Genomic DNA, 19,150 nt, shown 5'->3' on the forward strand with positions numbered 1-19,150 from the left:
ACAATGCGGAAAAAGTGCTAAACTTCAAACGCCAATTCCCACAATTTGCGATTTTTGAGTTACATCTTTGTTTTATTAAGGGTGCGATATATTATAGACAAACTGCCAAATTTCAGAGATAAAAAAATACTAAAAACTCTTGGCTAGCCAGATTCTAATTATAATTTATTGTACTGCTTTTTTCCATCATTCTTTTTTTTAAATTAATATAAAGTTCCTTATTGTTACTTTTGTTTGATTAGTTTTTATTTGTTTTATGTACTATTAGTTACTTTAAGATGATGTAGTTTTTAATTTCACTCAGCGTCGACTTGAATAATTACTATGCATGCTGTAGCTACCTTTAAGTTGAATCATATGTTTATATAGCACCTAAGGCTACTATATATATTATGTTTGTATTATATATGATTCTGTTGTTAGCGCTTTAAATAAATAAATAAATAAAAACCCGCATTGGAGCAGCGTGGTGGATTAAGCTCACATGGGCAAAGAGACCTATGGTCAGCAGTGAGATATTACAGGCTGAAGCGATATAGCCGTTTTTACTTAATGATTCATTAATATCAAAAAGTGTGTCGAATCAAAGCCTCGATCGTAAGTTAATGACCTATCGAAACTGATTCCGACTCATCTAAGTCCCAAAATACTATTTGAACATAAGAAGATTGATTATTAGATGTACTAAGTTATTAAATTTGCACTTCTTTTGGACCAATAATAAAAACACATATTGTTAATTTCTTATACACAATAATTATTTATAATATTTTAGTATTTTGACTTGCTTCACTTCTCCATTCACTTTTCCATTACTTCAGAAGAATACAGATTATATCATAACCGTTACAGCTACAGATTACACTATAATTAGGGTTACAAAGTAATTGAAAAAAAAAACAATAATCACATAATAGAATTTTATTTTCACAAATGTCAAAATCAAAAGTATCTGGTAGTTATATCTGGTAGTGAAAACTCCAAGTCTTGATGTATCACCCGCGACGCCAGGTTTCCCGGGGATGATGCGTGCGTCACTTAACCCTCTTCTGCTGACGAGCGCGGTATATGTCGTTGAGGGGCGGCGCCACGCCCAGGTCTTCGTCGTCTGAATCTTCGCCCAGTTTTCTTCTACGAACCTGGATTTTTGATCATATATTACCAACATTCTTTGTCTATAGAAGAGATATAATATAGCCTAGGGTTTGTGAGTACTATACCGTAATTAATTCATAAAAAACAAATATAATTCGCAAAATGACAATTCAAAATACTTTTGAGGCCTACTTAAAGAGTGATTTCGATTTTGAAAACGTATTGGGTATAATTTGATTCCTAAGTCTTGACATATTATGATAATAAAGCCCAGCACTCGCTGAATAGTTTTTTTTTCCAGTGACTTACAAAAGGCTGAATCTTTATAAGTTCGGTTCGACGAGACACCCGTTTTTTTTTTTCTCTGTGAATTTTTTTATACGGGTAGTTATTGGACTGATAGCTTACAGGACCTCGACCTTAAAGGAGATCACAGCTAAATAATACTGCTTTCAAACAGTTGTGTTCCCGTGTGAAGGTCGAGAGCTCCTGGGTCCTAAACCCTTTGGGGATGAGGTCTGAAACATTCCTGTGAATCTGACGTTGCAATTATCTACTATCTGTAGGTAACGGCAACCGCTTACCATCAGGCGGACTGAATGCCATGTATTTGTATTGGCCATAAAGATGTTTGCTATGATCATCCTAGGGAAGTCTGTTGAGTGTGCGAATAGTATCTAATAACCCCTACCTTGCTGGAGACGGCGGCCAGCCCATCATCATCCACAATCCAATGAACAGAGCGCGCCAAGTCGAAGAGTTTAGTGTCGCAGCCATTCTCAGGAGTAGGGGCCGGGGCTGGGGACAGTCATATAACTTAATACATATAAAAGTCTCTTAAAGGAGGGTAGTTTCGCATTATATCATGTAAAGTACGAATATTTTTTTTTGTACACAAATTATTAATAATACCAGCATTACAATAAGTTATAAAACTATTCTGTACACAAACTACTGGTTCTATTGGACAGATGTTTTATTTATGTTTGTATATATCCACGATGTTTGCACGTATCGTACCCATATTAACAAAGTCGAATCAAATAATAGTTACGATTATATCAAACTATAAGGTCCGGATAACCGGATACTCACGTTTATCCGGCAGCGAGATCCGGTTGAAGAGCTGCATGAGCCTATCGACGGCCACAAAGGGTCCCCTGAAGCTGGAGGGGGGCGGCGTCAGCGTGCACAGCAGCGCCGCCGCGGGGGGGAGGGGGAACGAGCCGCCTGGGGGGGGGGAGGTCAGTCATTGTGGCATACATGGCATGTAAACATGACGTTGTAAACGACTTGCAACATATTCTGACTAGCCGGTTTGGCAGAATTTGCACTCACTTTCTGCTCCAGGGTTTTTGGATTCAATTCTCGCTTATAGTTTGAGTCTAGTGTATATTTTTTACATATGTATTATTAATACGTATATCTATATCAGTCGCACGTAACTTCTAAATTATGACTGTCGACTAATATAGATTTTTTTTTTCAATAGATATATTATACCCAGATTTAGGGCTGACATCGAACTCACAACCATTGAAGCAGAAAGCAGAATCACAGTGTGCTGACGGGACAGTCAAAATTGTACATTTTGTAGTACGTACCGGGTATGGGATGTTCTCCGGGCAAGGGGTTTGATTTAGGCTTGTACGGAATCATTTGGCTGGTGTCCGGTCTGGCGATGTCCTTGTTCGGGTCGTTATCTCTGTGAGAAAATTAAAGTTAATTATGATTAAAAATAATTAATTTAATAATGAATAATAAACCCAATATAGATTTCTACAAGCTTTCAAAAACAAATATTTTTGGATATTTGTTTTTTTTAAGATTTGTTATCTTTGATTAAATACAATTTTAAAAAAGATTTAATGGTGCCAATATGGAATATTAGCTTATGCAGCTGCATATACCAGAAATATAGTGGTGGTGGTGGTTTTGTACACAAATACCAGCAACGGTCACAGCCATGGATTGTACCTGTTGCGCTGGCGGTTGCGGGCTCGATCCCCGCACATGTCAAACATTTGTATTGGCCATACAGGTGTTTGCAGTGGTCTGGGTGTTTGTGCAGTCCTTGTGGGTCTCCCCACCGTGCCTCGGAGAGCACGTTAAGCAGTCGGTCCCGGTTATTATCATGTACACCTGATAGCGATCGTTACTCATAGTAGGGAATATATCCGCCAACCTGCATTGGAGCAGCGTGGTGGATTAAGTTCTGATCCTTCTCCTATATGGGGAAAGAGGCCTATGCCCAATAGTGGGATATTACAGGCTGAAGCGACGAATTTGAGGAAAAAAACGTACTTAAATATTATATAGCCTACAGCCTTCCTCAGTGAATGGACCATCCGACAGAAAAATATTTATTTAATTTGAACCAGTTACATTATATGAATATCGATAAATGTAGTGTAACCCGTACTTCTGTCCCAGTATAACAGCTGCGAGTTCTGGAGAGATGCCCGCCAGAGGGCCTCCGAGGGCCCAGGACTTATTCGACATGGACGCCACCTGGGGGTCAGAAATAAATAACAAACACGATTATACCACTTGAACCAGACTTATTTAACTTTTTCAATTGATTTTAATTTGATTAATTGAATTGACCATTTTGATTTATACATATTACTATATCAAAATGTGTGGTATCAGTTAGATTAATACGATGCATGCGTGTCCAAACCTCAGTATATCCGATGGATTTAAGCTCTGCGATGCTACAGGGGTAGAGGTCCAGGAACTTGTACCGGTCTACCAGCTGAGCAGTCTCCTTACCCTCGAACTCCTTGATCTGTAGTCGTCAAATAACATTAATTTGTGAACATGCTCTAATACGGCCTACGATTTTACCCGTAAAAGTAATCGAGACTAAGAATTTAGGAGTGACAAGAGTTGTGGGTTAATCTTCAATTGTCTATTTACAGAGTTAAATCAAAATTAGTTTAGTATTGTTATGTTATATCCCGCTACTGGGTATATGCCTCTTATTCCGTGAAGAAGGATCGGAGCTTAATCCACCACGCTGCTCCAATGCGGATTGGCGGATATATTACTGTGAGTATCGATCGCTATCAGGTTGTACATGATAACCAGGACCGACGGCTTAGCGTGCTCTCCGAGGCACGGCAGGTAGATCCACAAGAACTAACAATTGAATGCTACTAAAAGCATTATAATTATAATAACTACACCTAAATGAAAACTTTTATGGCTATCATAAAAAACAATAGTATAAATAAACGTCCAAAACGTCTGGACAGCCGGACAAATATACCACGTTAATTTAACATTTCAAACATTTGCCAATTTTGGGTACAATTTTGCCAATATGGGTTGGTTTCCATAATGATCAAAACGTTTTAGAAGATATTCACAAAAACCATTCTTTACCTTCTCAAGTACGGCCTGTCTCCGTTTCTCAACCTTCACTATGCTGACTAAGTCACCGATATTGGACTCGAACTCTAGGAAACGATTCCAAATGTCCACTGAGCTCTCGGGCTTCAGACTGCCAGAAGAGAGCACTCTTTCAAACAGTACTCTAGTGTTGTTGTCCTCTGAAAATTGATTTTATATTGATATCGTTTTATAAATAAATTCTATAACAAAGTGGGATTGCAGCGAAATACTCTAATAATTTAGACACGCCGTCTTTTGGCATGAACTTGGGGAGGCCTCTATCCAGCAGTGGACTGCAATAGGCTTTAAAGTAATTAAGATTACTTAATTTGAAAAAAGTGCAAGTCTACTTGGAAACAAGCCTATCTATACTAATATTATAAAGAGGTAAAGTTTATAACTTTGTTTGTATGTAAGGGGTAATCTTCGCTAATACTGATCCGATCATGAAAATTCTTTCACTAACAGAAAGCTACACTATTCAGGAGTGACATGGGCTATATTTTATTGTAATTGAACAAAAAATTCAGTAAATAAGAAAAATATTAAAATATAATATCAAAATGGTAAATAAACTAGCGCCATCTATCGCTATTAGAAAACGATTTATTAGCCTTTCGACGTTATTAATTAAGTCTTATTTTGGTCTATCGACGACGTTTTCTCGATTTTTGATAGATGGCGTTGGAGCAACATATTATTTATTTAAGCGCTATAAAATTTGTTCTTTAAAGTATGTTATTTGCTTAATATAATAATAATTAACGCCCAACGAAGTGGGCACGGGTCGGCTAGTCTTGAATAAATTAAAAAACCAGCTCACCATTAAGATGCGAGAGGTAGTCGATGTAGCACAAGATATACTCCGGTATGTGCGAGAACTTTTTAAGGCCTAGCTCGAAAATCCTGAAGGCTATATTCTTGTCCTTGGAGCAGTAGTACTCCATCAGAGCCGCCGCTACGAACACGTGGTAACGAGACCTAGAGAACGAAACATAAAGGATATGAATTTATATTGGACAGTGAACGCTCCATTCAAATTGTATCTGGGACACCTAATCCCATTCCTGGGGTTTTTGTAGTAGACACTATTTGTCAGTTGTTGCACAAGCTTGTTTAGTTTCGTTGACTTAACGAATTGTTCGTGGTCATGATGACGGGTACTGTCCTTAAATTTTGCGATCTATCCTGATAATAGGCACTCTTTAAGATCTCAAAAACGATTAAATTTTTTAGTGAATTATACGATCACTAATACGATTAGAAGCAAAATGGTGAAATTATTGATACCTTGACCTTATATGACATATTATATCTTTTTAGATAGAGCGGTTTTCCGCTCACACGTGATCTTGCTTTTGAGGATTTTGGGACAATAATTTGAGTATCAAAATAAATCCAAAATCATCATAAATCATCATTACAGCCTATACAGTCCACTGCTGGACATAGGCCTCCACAAGTTTACGCCAAACATAACGTGAACTCATGTGTGCTGCCCATATTCACCACGCTGGGCAGGTGGGTCGGTGACCGCAATCCAAAAACTTTCAAGTAAATCTCTCAATTCTGACAAAAAAAAGCAAATATGGATCATCATCATCATCATCATCATCATCATCATCATCATGATGATATATATGGATGGACTATTGTTTTCTAATGTTTACGCGAATTTCACTCATTATAATGAAACAATTTCTCTCTTGAGGGCTGTCCTCCCGTGACCGTGGTTGCTGTGAAGTATCAGAAACGTCGGGCGTCTAAAAAACTTAACAAACCACGACAAAATCCGAAAAAATAGTTTCATTATATGGATGGACTAGTTAAGATGATTTCAACAATGAAGTCTTTGCCCACTGTCTGAAGTATCTAGGATCCTCCCTGGCGCGTTATGGCGGACATGGTTTCCTTATGTCTTAGAGAAATATCCAACAGTCTTTACCTGGGGTCCTCCCTGGCACGTTTGAAGACAGTCCTGGCAGACTTGATGCCCTCGGCTCTTCTGGCGAACTTCATGTACTGCACGTATGCTAGCGTCGGCTCCGTGTCCTTCATGTCCAGGTACCTCGTGTACACTTGGTGCACCTGAAGGTTTTTGATCACTTTTACTCATTACTCAATGGTAGTAGCCCAGAGTGCAAAATGGCATACTACGATAAATTTAGACGCGTTGGCGCATTGGTCATGGTACTGGCTTATAGCTGTGACGCTAGCGGTCGCGGATTCGTTCCCCACATATGGCAAACAATTGTATTAGTCATACAGATGTTTGACGTTGTCTGGGCGTTTATGCTTGTGTATTTTTTTTATATTACTAGGTTGGCAAACAAACGTACAGCTCATCTGATGGTAACCAGATATCGTAGTCTACAGACGCCTGCAACACCAGAACCAGTTGCCAACCCTACCCTCGACTCTCCCCAGGAGCTCCCTCCCTTACTCACGCAGGAACACAACATTGTTTGAGAGAAGTTTTATTTCGCTGTAATCTCCTGTAAGATCGAGGTACAGGTATAAGGAAAACCTCAGAACTTCATGAATTGCTCAAGCTTTACTCTTTAGTCAACGACTCATACAATATTACTGAAGTAGGGGACAGCAGCAAACATTCTGCTCAAAATTTGGAGCAGCATGTCTAGGGAAATATCTTAACCTTACAAGAGATCACAGACAAATACCTGGTGAACGTTCAGTGCACATGGTGTTTTTGATTACTTTAAGCTTTCTTCTATCGTATAGAGCTCATAACGTGTTACAAATTTTGGAACAACGTCAAAATTTATTCGAGGAGGCTTCAGGAGCGCTTTTCAATCGTCACTGTACAAGTCAAAACTATATTCATTTTAAATCAATTAACTACAGTTAATCTGAAGCCACCGCCGATTCTGAATGTAGACTTTCCCGAGAAGAGTCGGCAAGAAACTCCACAAAATATAGTAAAGGATAAATTGGTTTCCGATTGCCGCCCGTGCCTCACCTTGTTGTAATGCAGCCTGCTCTCCTCGTAGTCGGCGTGCGCGAAGTGCAGCAGCGTGGAGTGCTTGAGGGGGCCGCTGGTGGCGCGCTCGTACACCACGGCCGCTTCGTCCGCGAAAATACGGGCCGCGTTCGAGTCCTGGCCGAGGCAAACCGATTGTTACGTTTGAGGTTCGTTACGAAATTGGGCCGTCATTTGTGCCTCGCGTGCTCATTTGTACCGTCATACTACCGTCGAGTCGCCCGAGACCGTGGCGTCTGCAACGTCACCGAAACTACAAGACGTAGAATGAAAAGTGATCATAGTGACTGAAAATTGATGAATTGATGATTTAATTGGTCAAGGGACGTGACTAACCTGAGTTAAGTTGATTCACTATTATCTAAACGAAAGATCAAACTTTAACGTTTTCCTGTAAAATAAGACAACCCTGAACTTTGGAACAAAGTGAGTTGTAGTGATTTACATTCGGTTACAAAGCGTCGGGGTGGTGGGACAGACACAGCAGGCACTACATCACCACATCTGGCGAGTGAGAGCGACACCCACCCCCTTCTCCTGCAGCAGCGTGGCGGAGTGGTCGAGGAACTGCGCGGCCTGGTGCCACACGTCGGGGTGGTGGGACAGACACAGCAGGCACTACATCACCACATCACCACATCTGGCGAGTGAGAGCGACACCCACCCCCTTCTCCTGCAGCAGCTTGGCGGAGTGGTCGAGGAACTGCGCGGCCTGGTGCCACACGTCGGGGTGGTGGGACAGACACAGCAGGCACTACATCACCACATCACCACGTCTGACGAGTGAGAGCGACACCCACCCCCTTCTCCTGCAGCAGCTTGGCGGAGTGGTCGAGGAACTGCGCGGCCTGGTGCCACACGTCGGGGTGGTGGGACAGACACAGCAGGCACTACATCACCACATCACCACATCTGGCGAGTGAGAGCGACACCCACCCCCTTCTCCTGCAGCAGCTTGGCGGAGTGGTCGAGGAACTGCGCGGCCTGGTGCCACACGTCGGGGTGGTGGGACAGACACAGCAGGCACTACATCACCACATCACCACGTCTGACGAGTGAGAGCGACACCCACCCCCTTCTCCTGCAGCAGCTTGGCGGAGTGGTCGAGGAACTGCGCGGCCTGGTGCCACACGTCGGGGTGGTGGGACAGACACAGCAGGCACTGCTCGATGGCGAACATCACCCGCCGCGCCACCAGCGCCGTGTCCTCCGAACGGAGCGGGTTTGAGCGCTCCCACGCTATGAATTTCTTCCATAATTCGACCTGGGGGGCACCAAAAATATTTTATTATCTTTTCCAGAATTACAACTCATAACTAAAGAGTTCTCTCAAGGTCTTGGCATTTGATTACAAACGATGACACAAAATTTGAGGTACAGTTAGACGACGTTTAAAAAAGTCTTGCAAAATACTAGGACGAAGAGTACTCTCATCCCCCATCACCCGGTCAGCTGAAAGTCAAAACACCACGAACCTGCTTGATTTCTTCCCTATCTACGGTGGGCGGAGTGGCGGGCATATTTTTGTTTAACCCTCTCGTCACTGTTTCTAATTCTTTGGCTACTCTCCTGGCGTTCATATACTCTCTGGATCTCTCCATGGCCATTCTTTCGGCTGGAATAACAGAAGAATTGTCAAGATTTATGCAGTATATTACAAGTTTTATTATATTTTACTAATGCTATTATCCGCCAACCCACGTTGGAACATCGTGGTGGATTAAGCTCTGATCCTTCTCCTACATGGAGAAAGAGGCCTATGCCCAGCAATGGGATATTACAGGCTGAAGCGTGATGCTATTAAATCTTACCGATAATTGTATTAATTCCCTGCTCAAAGGCTATATAATCCTTCCACAAAGTTTCGATTCCTATAATTGGTGTTATGACCGCTCGTTGGTATACCTGAACAAAAAAAAAACGTCAACTTTATTTAATAAGTCCTTGATAACAATATAATTTTTTTATTGGTTGTTATTGGAATAAGAAGGATAAGCCTCAGCCTCACAGAAGAACACTACTAGTGTCGTGTTCCCGTATGAGGTAGCTATGGTTGTAGCCATAGTTCCAGGATGCACTATGTTGATAGCGGAGGTAGGGTCCTGGTGCAGGATTCCATATGGCACAGTAACCACTTGTCGCCATAAAAAGGTACAAAATACATTAAAAATACGAACCTTTCGAACAGCAGATATCTTTTGGTTCTCAGCGTATGACCCTACGGCATCAACCGCTTTCAAAAATGTGACGTAGTCATTCCATATCGGGAAAGCATGGATATCTAAACCTATTTTGTCCAGAGCAAAGTCGTACGCTTGAGCCATTTTCTCCCTGTAACAAAATTTTTTACGTACATTATAATAGGTACCTACTGAAATATTTAGAGCCGTATGAGTGCAGTGAATAGAATTAAGATCCTGACTGAAATTGTTTCAAGTGTCAAATTTACTTTTAAAATTGTCTCGTTCCCGTTAAATATAAGGAGAAAAAAGATGAAAAAAATATAAATAGAATTTAAACAAAAATAATTCGTATGAAAATGTCTTATTTGCCATATTGTTAACCCACAGAAACCTAGCCTTTGATTTACATCGTTATTGCTAGAGTCGTTTTTTAGAACACTGAGATTTGAGACATATCTGGTCATTTAGTTTCATATATAGATCATTTAGAGCAAGGTTAAATACAAATTAAGACAAACAATTTTTAATATCATATCAAAAATCGACCATTCCAGCGGGGATCGAACCTGCATCTCCGACTTACCGTGTCGTTGCTTTAGCCATTTAAGCTTAATTAGCTTAGACCGAGTATAAAATCATATCATATCAAGAATTACCATCTAGCGGTTACATAGTTCCATAGCTAAAAATTGTTTGGAATTTCCTCATGTGTGGGTAACACAAAAATAAATTATAAGAAAAAAATTAAGACAGTTGAAAATAAATGTAAGAAGTATTATAATCTTATTCAAATGACCAAACAAAACAGGCAAAGTGGAGACAATGTACGAAATTGGTATTTTAAAAATGTCATTCAAAACCTATTTATCCAAACACCAACCAACTATATTGAGGCAATATCACCAAAATCATCTTCAATATAATTCTAATTCTAATGGCCTAAAAGTCCAAGTGTAAATATTATCAAAAAACAACGTACTTGTATGTCGGCAGCATGCACTTGGTCTCCTTAACGTAGTTGAGGTACAGTCTCCAGAGCTCAATGTGCAGAGTCTTCATGAGGCATCGTTGGAACAACTGGCGAGGCACGAGGGAGTTACAATAATTATTAATGCGCTATTTTAACTACTTATTGACAAGTAATGATGATATTGACCAAATTTGGCCAATGATTAGTCACAGGTAGTCTCTCATTGCAACTATTTGCTACCTGTTAAATCAAAAGTTGTTGCTGTAAGGGATTCTTTTATACGTTTGGCTATCATCCTGAATATTGCTTTGTGGCATGTTTGATAACACGATTGTAGTTTTTTTTTAATGTTACTAGGTCGGCAAACAAGCGTACGGTAAGCGATTACCGTAGCTTATAAACACTTGCAACACCAGAAGCATCGCAAGCGTGTTGCCGACCCAATCTCCAATCCCCCAGGAGCTGTAGTACGATAAAGGAACTAATCAAATGACGCAACCCGAATAAAAGGGGAACCAAGGACATTTATAAGTCTAAAGAAAGTTTTCACATCCCCAGCGGTGTACAATACTTTGAGTCAACGGTTTTCAGAAAAGTTGCAAAAATTAAAAGCTATCATAAAAACGATAAATGATAATAATAAACGCTTAAGTAAGATTTTCTCCTGTGTCGGGGATCCGGAAACAAACCCAATACACAAGCACAAACGCTCACACCACGACGAACATCTATATGGCCGATAAAAATGTCTGTCGTGAGCGGAGATTGACCCCGCGACAGCGCAACAGCCAGTGCCGTGACCGATGCGCCAACGCGTCGTCGACGATATAAACGAAAAGAATGAAAAACCACTAAAAATTTGCAGACAAATATTTGCAAACCTTATTGGATAACAGATGAAACGCGACGAGAACTCTCAGATTAATTGAAAATGATTCAGAAAGCCATGTCCGTTCGTTTGAAAGATATGGAAAAATGTCACTATGTGAGGAAAGTATGTGAGAATTCCACATGAACTGGAGCAATTGGTGCCAAAAACATCATGAAATCATGAGTAAAGTACTGCTTGAAAGATTAAAATGAAAAGTAATTGTTTGCCGTTGAATCGAGGAAGAACCTAGATATCTTTGGAAATTTTAAGCATTGTAAATTGTGGATCCCATTGAATGATCGATATCCACTGCAAGATCAATCTGCTTCGGTAAAAATGATGACAAATAATGATAATAAATTCCATAATGCACTGTTCTTATGGCATCGAAAGGGTTTAATCTATTACGAGTTGCTGAAAACTAGTAAAACCATTAATATTGTTCGCTAAGATCACTATGCGACCGCTCTGGTCTAGTGGTGTGCGTGCCGTGTTGACGCCTACACACGAGCGATCGCGGGTTCGATTTCTTCTCTGGGTCTGGTCTGGGAAACCCATAATGACAGAGAACTCGGGGAGAGTTTAGAAATACTATAACTTGTGGCTTACTGTCCAGACTTGAGTCCGTCCGAATATCACCTTTTCACATCATGGTATATGCTTTCGCTGAACAATGCTTCCATTTATATGAAAATATAAGAAAATGGTTGTTTCTGGTTCGTTTTAAAAATGACTTATTTGTCAGCGTGGTATCCACTCATTGCCAGGATGTGTAAAAATATACGCTTCAGCCTGTAATATCCCACTACTGGGCATAGGCTTCTTTCCCCATGTAGGAGAAGGATCAGAGCTTAATCCACCACGCTGCTCCAATGTGGGTTGGTGGATATATTCCCTACTATGAGTAACGATCGCTATCAGGTGTACATGATAACAACCGGGACCGACGGCATAACGTGCTCTCCGAGGCACGGTGGGGAGACCCACAAGGACTGCACAAACACCCAGACCACGGCCAACACCTGTATGGCCAATACAAATGTTTGTCATGTGCGGGGATCGAGCCCGCAACCGCCAGCGCAACAGGTACAATCCATGGCTGTAACCGTTGAGCCAACGCGGCGTCAAAATATACAAAACATAATTTGAATTATTATTTTTTTTATCATTTTCATCAATCAAAAACAACGTAAATGTTACCAAAAACTCTGGTTCCATACTGTTACATCTGATATTTAAATTTTTAATTTTATTATAGGTACAGGTTCGTATATTTCGTGTTATTAAGATCTTCAATATTTATTGTTGCATAGAAAAGGAAGTTTAGTAATAAACTCATTTAGATCCATTTCAAGTGGTATTCATTTATTTTTTAAAATAATAATATTGATTAAGATAAGTTATTTCCGAGGTAAAGCTGTCGAATCCATAAATTTATTAAATATAAGAAGTTATCGTGAAAGGTATACTTTGGGTACTACTTACCCAGTGGCGTAGCGAGATTAACTCGCGTCCGGGCACAATACCCCCCCCCCCCATTACCATATAATATGTTCTGCAATTTTTAGTTTTTCGGACCATTCGTCACCCCTTTGTGAGTAGCGTTCGGGGCATGATGACCGTCTTGCACCCTCCCGCTCGCTACGCCACTGTACTTACCATATGCTGACGAGTTATGATGAGTAAGTTGACAGAAGTTGTAAGAAGAAAACGTGTTAAGCTGAATATGGATATAAAGAAAGATGGGGAAAGAGATACAGTATGTTGAAATATCACCTAAAACCTAACACCTAATCTAAAACCTAATCTACTTATGTATATTTGTTAATTCTATTTATAATAAACAAGTACATTATTGTTTTTTTGATTAATAAATAATAATCATAAAGCAGTATTGTGTTCCTGTTGGTGAGTAAGGTGACCAGAGCTCCTGGGGGATTGGGGATTGGGTCGGCAACGCGCTTGCGATGCTTCTGGTGTTGCAGGCGTCTATAAGCTACGGTAATCGCTTACCATCAGGTGAGCCGTACGCTTGTTTGCCGACCTAGTGACATAAAAAAAATGTGATTTCAATAAATAAATAAAAAAATTAGTTGTCTAACATATATCAAAATGGCACGAATTTTAAGCCTTGCTATAATTGTTGTTGATTAGATTGAAATTTTTGATGGTTTTAAGATGTTATAAGTATGTATACATTCCGAATCGGTGGTAGCTTCACTTTAACAAAAATAATAATTTTTTTTTCAAGTTTTAATTGTAAAATGACGGTTCGAAAGTGCTCTTGGAGCCTATTTGAATAAAGCTTTTTTTTATTTTGATTTTGTATCACTCGCCTTTTGAAGCTGGTAGTATAATTGTGTTATCAATGGATACTAGTAAGTTTTAGTTAAGGTAGGAGACAGCAGAAAAAGCTTGCTGTGTGGCTACGGCATTAAGAATATAGCCACCCCCTCTCTTCCCGTGGGTGTCGTAAGAGGCGACAAGGGATAGCACAGTTCCACTACCACCTTGGAACATATAAAGCCGATCGATGGCGGGATAACCATCCAACTGCTGACTTTGAAATACACATACATTGAAGCGTCTTCGGTGCGACCAAGCCAACCCTGCGGTCACCAACCCGCCTGCCCAGCATGATCACTATGAGCAACACACGAGTTCACGCCATTTTTGGCGCGAACTTGTAGAGGCCTATGTCCAGCAGCGGACTGTATTAGGCTGAAGTGATGATGATGATGAAATATTATTCGACATTAATGCTAATAATATGATGAATATTTAAAGCTTGAAATGGGCTTTAAGAAACATTTTTTGGGTTTTTTTTGTTTTATTCAAATGTTATAAATTTAATAAAAATTGAAGTCTCAGAGTGCTTTAAATTTGTACCATTTCGATAATTTCTGAACAACTGCATTTCGAGTTTTTTTTTCAAATATGATTATTTTCAAATGCAGACTAGTATGTTAACACGGTTTTGTTTTACATGTAAATAATGTATAAGAAGATAAATATACATCTATATAATATTTAAGGGATTATACATTTCGAAAGTGACCTTTAGTGGCAAATATATCTTTTATATAAATACAACAAAACTTTAAAATACTGTAGTTGTGTTCCGATGAGGATTAATATTTTATATAATTAACAGGAAACAAAAAAATTGTTACAACTTGTACTAAATTAATATCAATGACAATATGATCTCTGATAATTTAGTCTTAGAGTATTCTTTAGAAAATAGTGACTAATCGCTGTCATGCAGCCACACTCCTTGATCTAATAAATCATAGTAATTATAATGAAAAAAAAAAAAAACTGGTCACAACGAGTAAGGTATGTAGAAAACCTAATAAACCACGATAAAATCCAAAAATGTTGTTTCATTTTAATGAGTGCAATTTGCGTAATCATTAGAAAAATCATAGTAAATTAGAATGCCGTGGTCAAATTAACTGTTGTAAGTTGTTCATTCAGTCAGGCATTCTAATCTAATTTGATTTAACTAGTCGTGGGGTGTGGATGTGACGAGTAACTAACTTTTTAATGTAATTACACTACAAAGACTGCAATATCAATTAAGGTACAATAAGATAGTTAAATATCAACCATTTATGTAATATTGTTGTTTATTACTTCTATACAATGTTTTGATGTTATGATAGTATTAAATTAATTATTTACAAAAAAAAAAAACAACTAGCGATCTAACCAATTGTGATAACAGACTTACTGTCTGTTTGTCAGTTTATTTGACATCATGGGATATTATTTCATCATTACAATGGTATATGAAACTATAAAAATAATTATTTTCATCGACTGTTAATTATACTGTCAACGATCAACCAGTGATCTAACATTGTATTACAACTGTATCAACTGAATTACAGTACAGAATTGTGTACTATTTTGAACTTAAAATTAAATTTTAAAACAATATTTGCCATATAAAAATCACCTCCAATATGTCTGAACACAAGACCCTAACGAAAAAAAAGATATAGGTTCATTCTGTTCATTATTTATTTCTCTTACAACTATACATTTATCTGTTGTCAGTTGCCGGACACTTGCGTATCTGTGTGTCAAATTGGACAAGGATATCTCTGTAAATACTTTAATACCCATGTTACTAACCTTTTCCACCTTTTCGAAATTGCGCGCCTTCATCTGGAAATAAATAATGTGAACATTAATTAATGTGACAAAATGTTCATTTAATTAAACACAAATATCTAATTATGTTAATTGTGATGTCACGGACAATAATGACTTGAAATCAACAAAAAAAAAAAAAAAAAAAAATATTGTTCTTTTTTATGTAGTTCTAAATGTATAATATATAAATAATAAATACAAGACTAAATGGTAAGTAATTGTGTTTGCTCACAAATGAAAAAAAACAACTTCAATTACATCGACGAGTAATACAACATAAGTAGACAAAACAATTTAACAAACGCACTAGTAATCACTACGATTTTCGAGAGTTTCCCTCGATTTCTCTGAGATTCCATCATCACTTCCTGGTTTCCATATCATGGTACCACATTTGGGATATCTCCTTCCCAACAAAAAAAAAAGAATTATTAAAATCGGTTCATAAACGACGAAGTTATCCCCGAACATACATAAAAAATAAAATATATATACTTACGGTTGAATTCAGTCACCTCTTCCTTTTTTGAAGTCGGTTAAAAAAAAGTATAACCTTAGTATAACTTTTCTAACCTATTGAAACTTACCTCCTGTTCGATGTAGATCTTCCAATAGCGGCCGGTTGTTGAAAAGGCATCAACTAGCTTCTCGTACATGGATCGTACTTCATTGATGGGCCTCGTCTGAGCCTCCCGGATCAAGAGAGACCAGGAATCCACATCATACACATTCGCTTCAACGGCCCTTTGAGCGCGAATTAACCTCTCATTACCCCAGTCCTGTTAAACATAATAGGGCATAATAATTACACTTTAAAACATTACTGTTCACATTCAATGTGAATTAATAAACTTACGATTTCAACGTTATCGTCTGTCATGTTCGAGTCTTTGTTTGTCATTTTTAGAAATATTAAGTCTTAAATACTACGTAAATACTAAAGAGTCACTAATTACAATTCATTTGAAAGCACGTGTCAATTAATATAAAAAAAAGGAAACTTAAGGTACGCCGGTTGTATGCTTTTCAACATAAATTAAATGCAATATGCAAAATGCATTAAAAAATTAACCACAGACAACAAAACAAACGCTTGCTGTGAATGTTTGACAGTTTAATCATTAATGCTGCCAGAATCTTAATATGCTTTCCAAAAAAAGATAAATATAGTCCGGTCGCTAAATACAAAGTATTTCGTACACTCAGCCCTTATCTTTTGTCTTTGTCGATCGCGTATAAACATATATAATATAAAAAAATAAACATATATATATATATATAGCTATTGTTCAAAATATGTTAAGTAAAATAAAATACTATTGTATAAATACTTGTGTACTTATAGCTTATATATTTGCAACAAAATAATTATCAGTGGTTCGCCCGCCTACCCAGCGTGGTGACTATGGGCAGCACATATGAGTTCACGCCATTTTTGGCGTGTCATAATTAAGATTGACAATATTTTTTTTACTTTGTAAGGTTTTCCGCCTTCCAGCCCGCTTAACCAACGATCTACGTAAGAACTTAAAAAAGTAAGTTTATATTATATATTAGTACTATGTTATGATATGTAATGTTATATTATTTTATTTGTTTTACTTTTTTATTTTATTTTTTTGTTGTACACCTACATACTATATTTTCTTGTACATACCAAGGTTGGTTGGTAGAAAATGCAACAGCGTTAAGCCCACCTTTTGTACACACTTATATTAGCGTTTTTATTGTACAATAAAGAATTTAAATAAATAAATAAACAAAATGTGAACTTGAGGAAGTTTATGTCTAGTTGTAGACTGCGATAGGCTGAAGTGATTTTACTATACGCAAAATAAGTAATCATGTATTATATTGTATCAAATTTATAGAGCTAGAAAAATTAGCATGTTTTTGCAGTGTTATTTTACTTTTTACAAACTGAATTTATAATCTGAAGTAATATTATTAAGCACCATAGTGACATTAAACGAAATTAAGAAAATAAGACTTGGTTTTTGAGTTTGATGTTATTGTTATTTATATTAAATAGACGGTTAAATTCAAAATTAAAAGATATTTTGAGTCATAGCTGAGGAGGAAGCAATGCTTCACCATTGTTAACCCTTGAAAAATTAAGACTGTTAAAGAATTGCTATACCGTAAAATTGATTAATAAATTTAATACATGGTCAATAAAATCTCATAATATAAACTTATTACTGCTAAAATATTAAAATCAGGATATTTTTCTTTAACTTAATATAGAAGCAATCCATCAAGCAAATCAATATATATATATATATATATATATTTATATATATATAATCAATATATCTAAATAATACTATTTAGAAGCAGTATTGTGTTCCTGTTGGTGAGTAAGGTGACCAGAGCTCCTGGTGGAACAGTGGCTTAGCGAGAGAGCAAGGGGCAGCATCATGCTCCGGTATACTATAAGCTACGGTAATCTCTTACTATCGGGTGAGCCGTACGCATGTTTGTCGACCTAGTGGTATAAAAAAAAATATTGAATTTAATATTAAATATATCTTGTATGTACTTTTATTTAATAAATTATAATAAAAAATTACAAGACTTCGGGAAAACTTGTATACTGGCTACATTTACGTTAAATTCTACGTAAGCTTTATTAATTTTACAAATTAAATATTAATGTTTATATATATATCTGTATATGAAAAGCGAATACGACTTATATTTAAATTCTTTAATTTTAATAATATTCATACAAAATAATGAAAAAGTATAATTATGCTTAGTAGAAAAGGTTAACTTTTAACTATACCTTTTTGCATGTAAGCTGTGTTCACTTCAGTCAAATGTCAAACGTCAATCGGTCAACATCAACAATACGGCTGTATGGATTATAGTCCTTTGCCTTTCCCTATTGGGGATAAATTTTAAAACAACAACATCAACAATACTGTAATTTCCGTTTTACTTCTGTTGCCGCTAATTATATCAAAATAAACAAAAATGCTATTTTATTCGTTCTTTAAATCGCTCGTCGGTAAGGACGTTGTTGTGGAGTTAAAAAATGATCTTAGTATTTGCGGGACGTTGCATTCAGTTGACCAATATTTAAATATTAAGTTATCGGAAATTAGCGTCATAGATCCCGATAAATACCCGCATATGCTTTCGGTGAAGAACTGTTTTATAAGGGGATCAGTGGTGAGATACGTGCAGTTACCCGCTGATGAAGTAGACACACAGCTACTTCAAGATGCGGCTAGGAAAGAAGCGACAGTGTCGACGAGATAGCCAAGCTAACCTCCATTTATTCGTGTGCAGTGTGCTGTTACTATATTTAAGTGTAAGGTTTACGGAATAAAAACTTATCTACGACAACGTTTTGTTATTATATGAATTACCATTTTCTTAACCGTGGAGTCTATCATCACATTTAAATAGCATATACACATAGTTTTCTTGAGGAGTCAATGATACCTAGATTTAAGTTT

At 37.5% G+C, this 19,150-nt stretch overlaps 2 protein-coding genes across 2 annotated transcripts; one reads left to right on the top strand and one right to left on the bottom strand.

Moving 5' to 3' along the window:
- Nucleotides 1-906: 906 nt before the first annotated feature.
- LOC123668178 (protein suppressor of forked) lies at nucleotides 907-16,797 on the bottom strand. Its single transcript, XM_045601968.1, has 18 exons — nucleotides 16,540-16,797; nucleotides 16,271-16,462; nucleotides 15,663-15,695; nucleotides 10,658-10,755; nucleotides 9,673-9,826; nucleotides 9,307-9,400; nucleotides 8,971-9,110; nucleotides 8,568-8,759; nucleotides 7,475-7,612; nucleotides 6,440-6,582; nucleotides 5,318-5,475; nucleotides 4,486-4,652; nucleotides 3,779-3,886; nucleotides 3,518-3,606; nucleotides 2,700-2,800; nucleotides 2,191-2,325; nucleotides 1,787-1,893; nucleotides 907-1,139 (listed from the first exon to the last, which is right to left on the bottom strand). The coding sequence occupies exons 1-18, from the start codon at nucleotides 16,582-16,584 to the stop codon at nucleotides 1,035-1,037; spliced, it is 2,199 nt and encodes a 732-aa protein (XP_045457924.1). The 5' UTR covers nucleotides 16,585-16,797; the 3' UTR covers nucleotides 907-1,034.
- A 1,672-nt stretch (nucleotides 16,798-18,469) lies between these two features.
- Nucleotides 18,470-19,034, top strand: LOC123668182 (U6 snRNA-associated Sm-like protein LSm2). Its single transcript, XM_045601972.1, has 2 exons — nucleotides 18,470-18,528; nucleotides 18,600-19,034. Exon 2 carries the CDS (start codon nucleotides 18,663-18,665, stop codon nucleotides 18,948-18,950), a length of 288 nt encoding a protein of 95 aa, XP_045457928.1. The 5' UTR covers nucleotides 18,470-18,528; nucleotides 18,600-18,662; the 3' UTR covers nucleotides 18,951-19,034.
- The last annotated feature ends 116 nt before the right edge of the window (nucleotides 19,035-19,150 follow it).

Source organism: Melitaea cinxia, chromosome 30, assembly GCF_905220565.1.
Source record: "Melitaea cinxia chromosome 30, ilMelCinx1.1, whole genome shotgun sequence".
Lineage (NCBI taxonomy): Eukaryota > Metazoa > Arthropoda > Insecta > Lepidoptera > Nymphalidae > Melitaea > Melitaea cinxia.

Coding starts and splice junctions, on each gene's coding strand:
- LOC123668182 (XM_045601972.1), top strand. CDS start 18,663: ATGCTATTTTATTCGTTCTTTAAATCGCTCGTCGGTAAGGACGTTGTT.
- LOC123668178 (XM_045601968.1), bottom strand. CDS start 16,584: ATGACAAACAAAGACTCGAACATGACAGACGATAACGTTGAAATC. Junction 9,111..9,306: donor GGGAATTAATACAATTATCG/GTAAGATTTAAT, acceptor CTGTTATTCCAG/CCGAAAGAATGGCCATGGAG. Junction 5,476..6,439: donor CGTGCCAGGGAGGACCCCAG/GTAAAGACTGTT, acceptor TTCGTTCTCTAG/GTCTCGTTACCACGTGTTCG.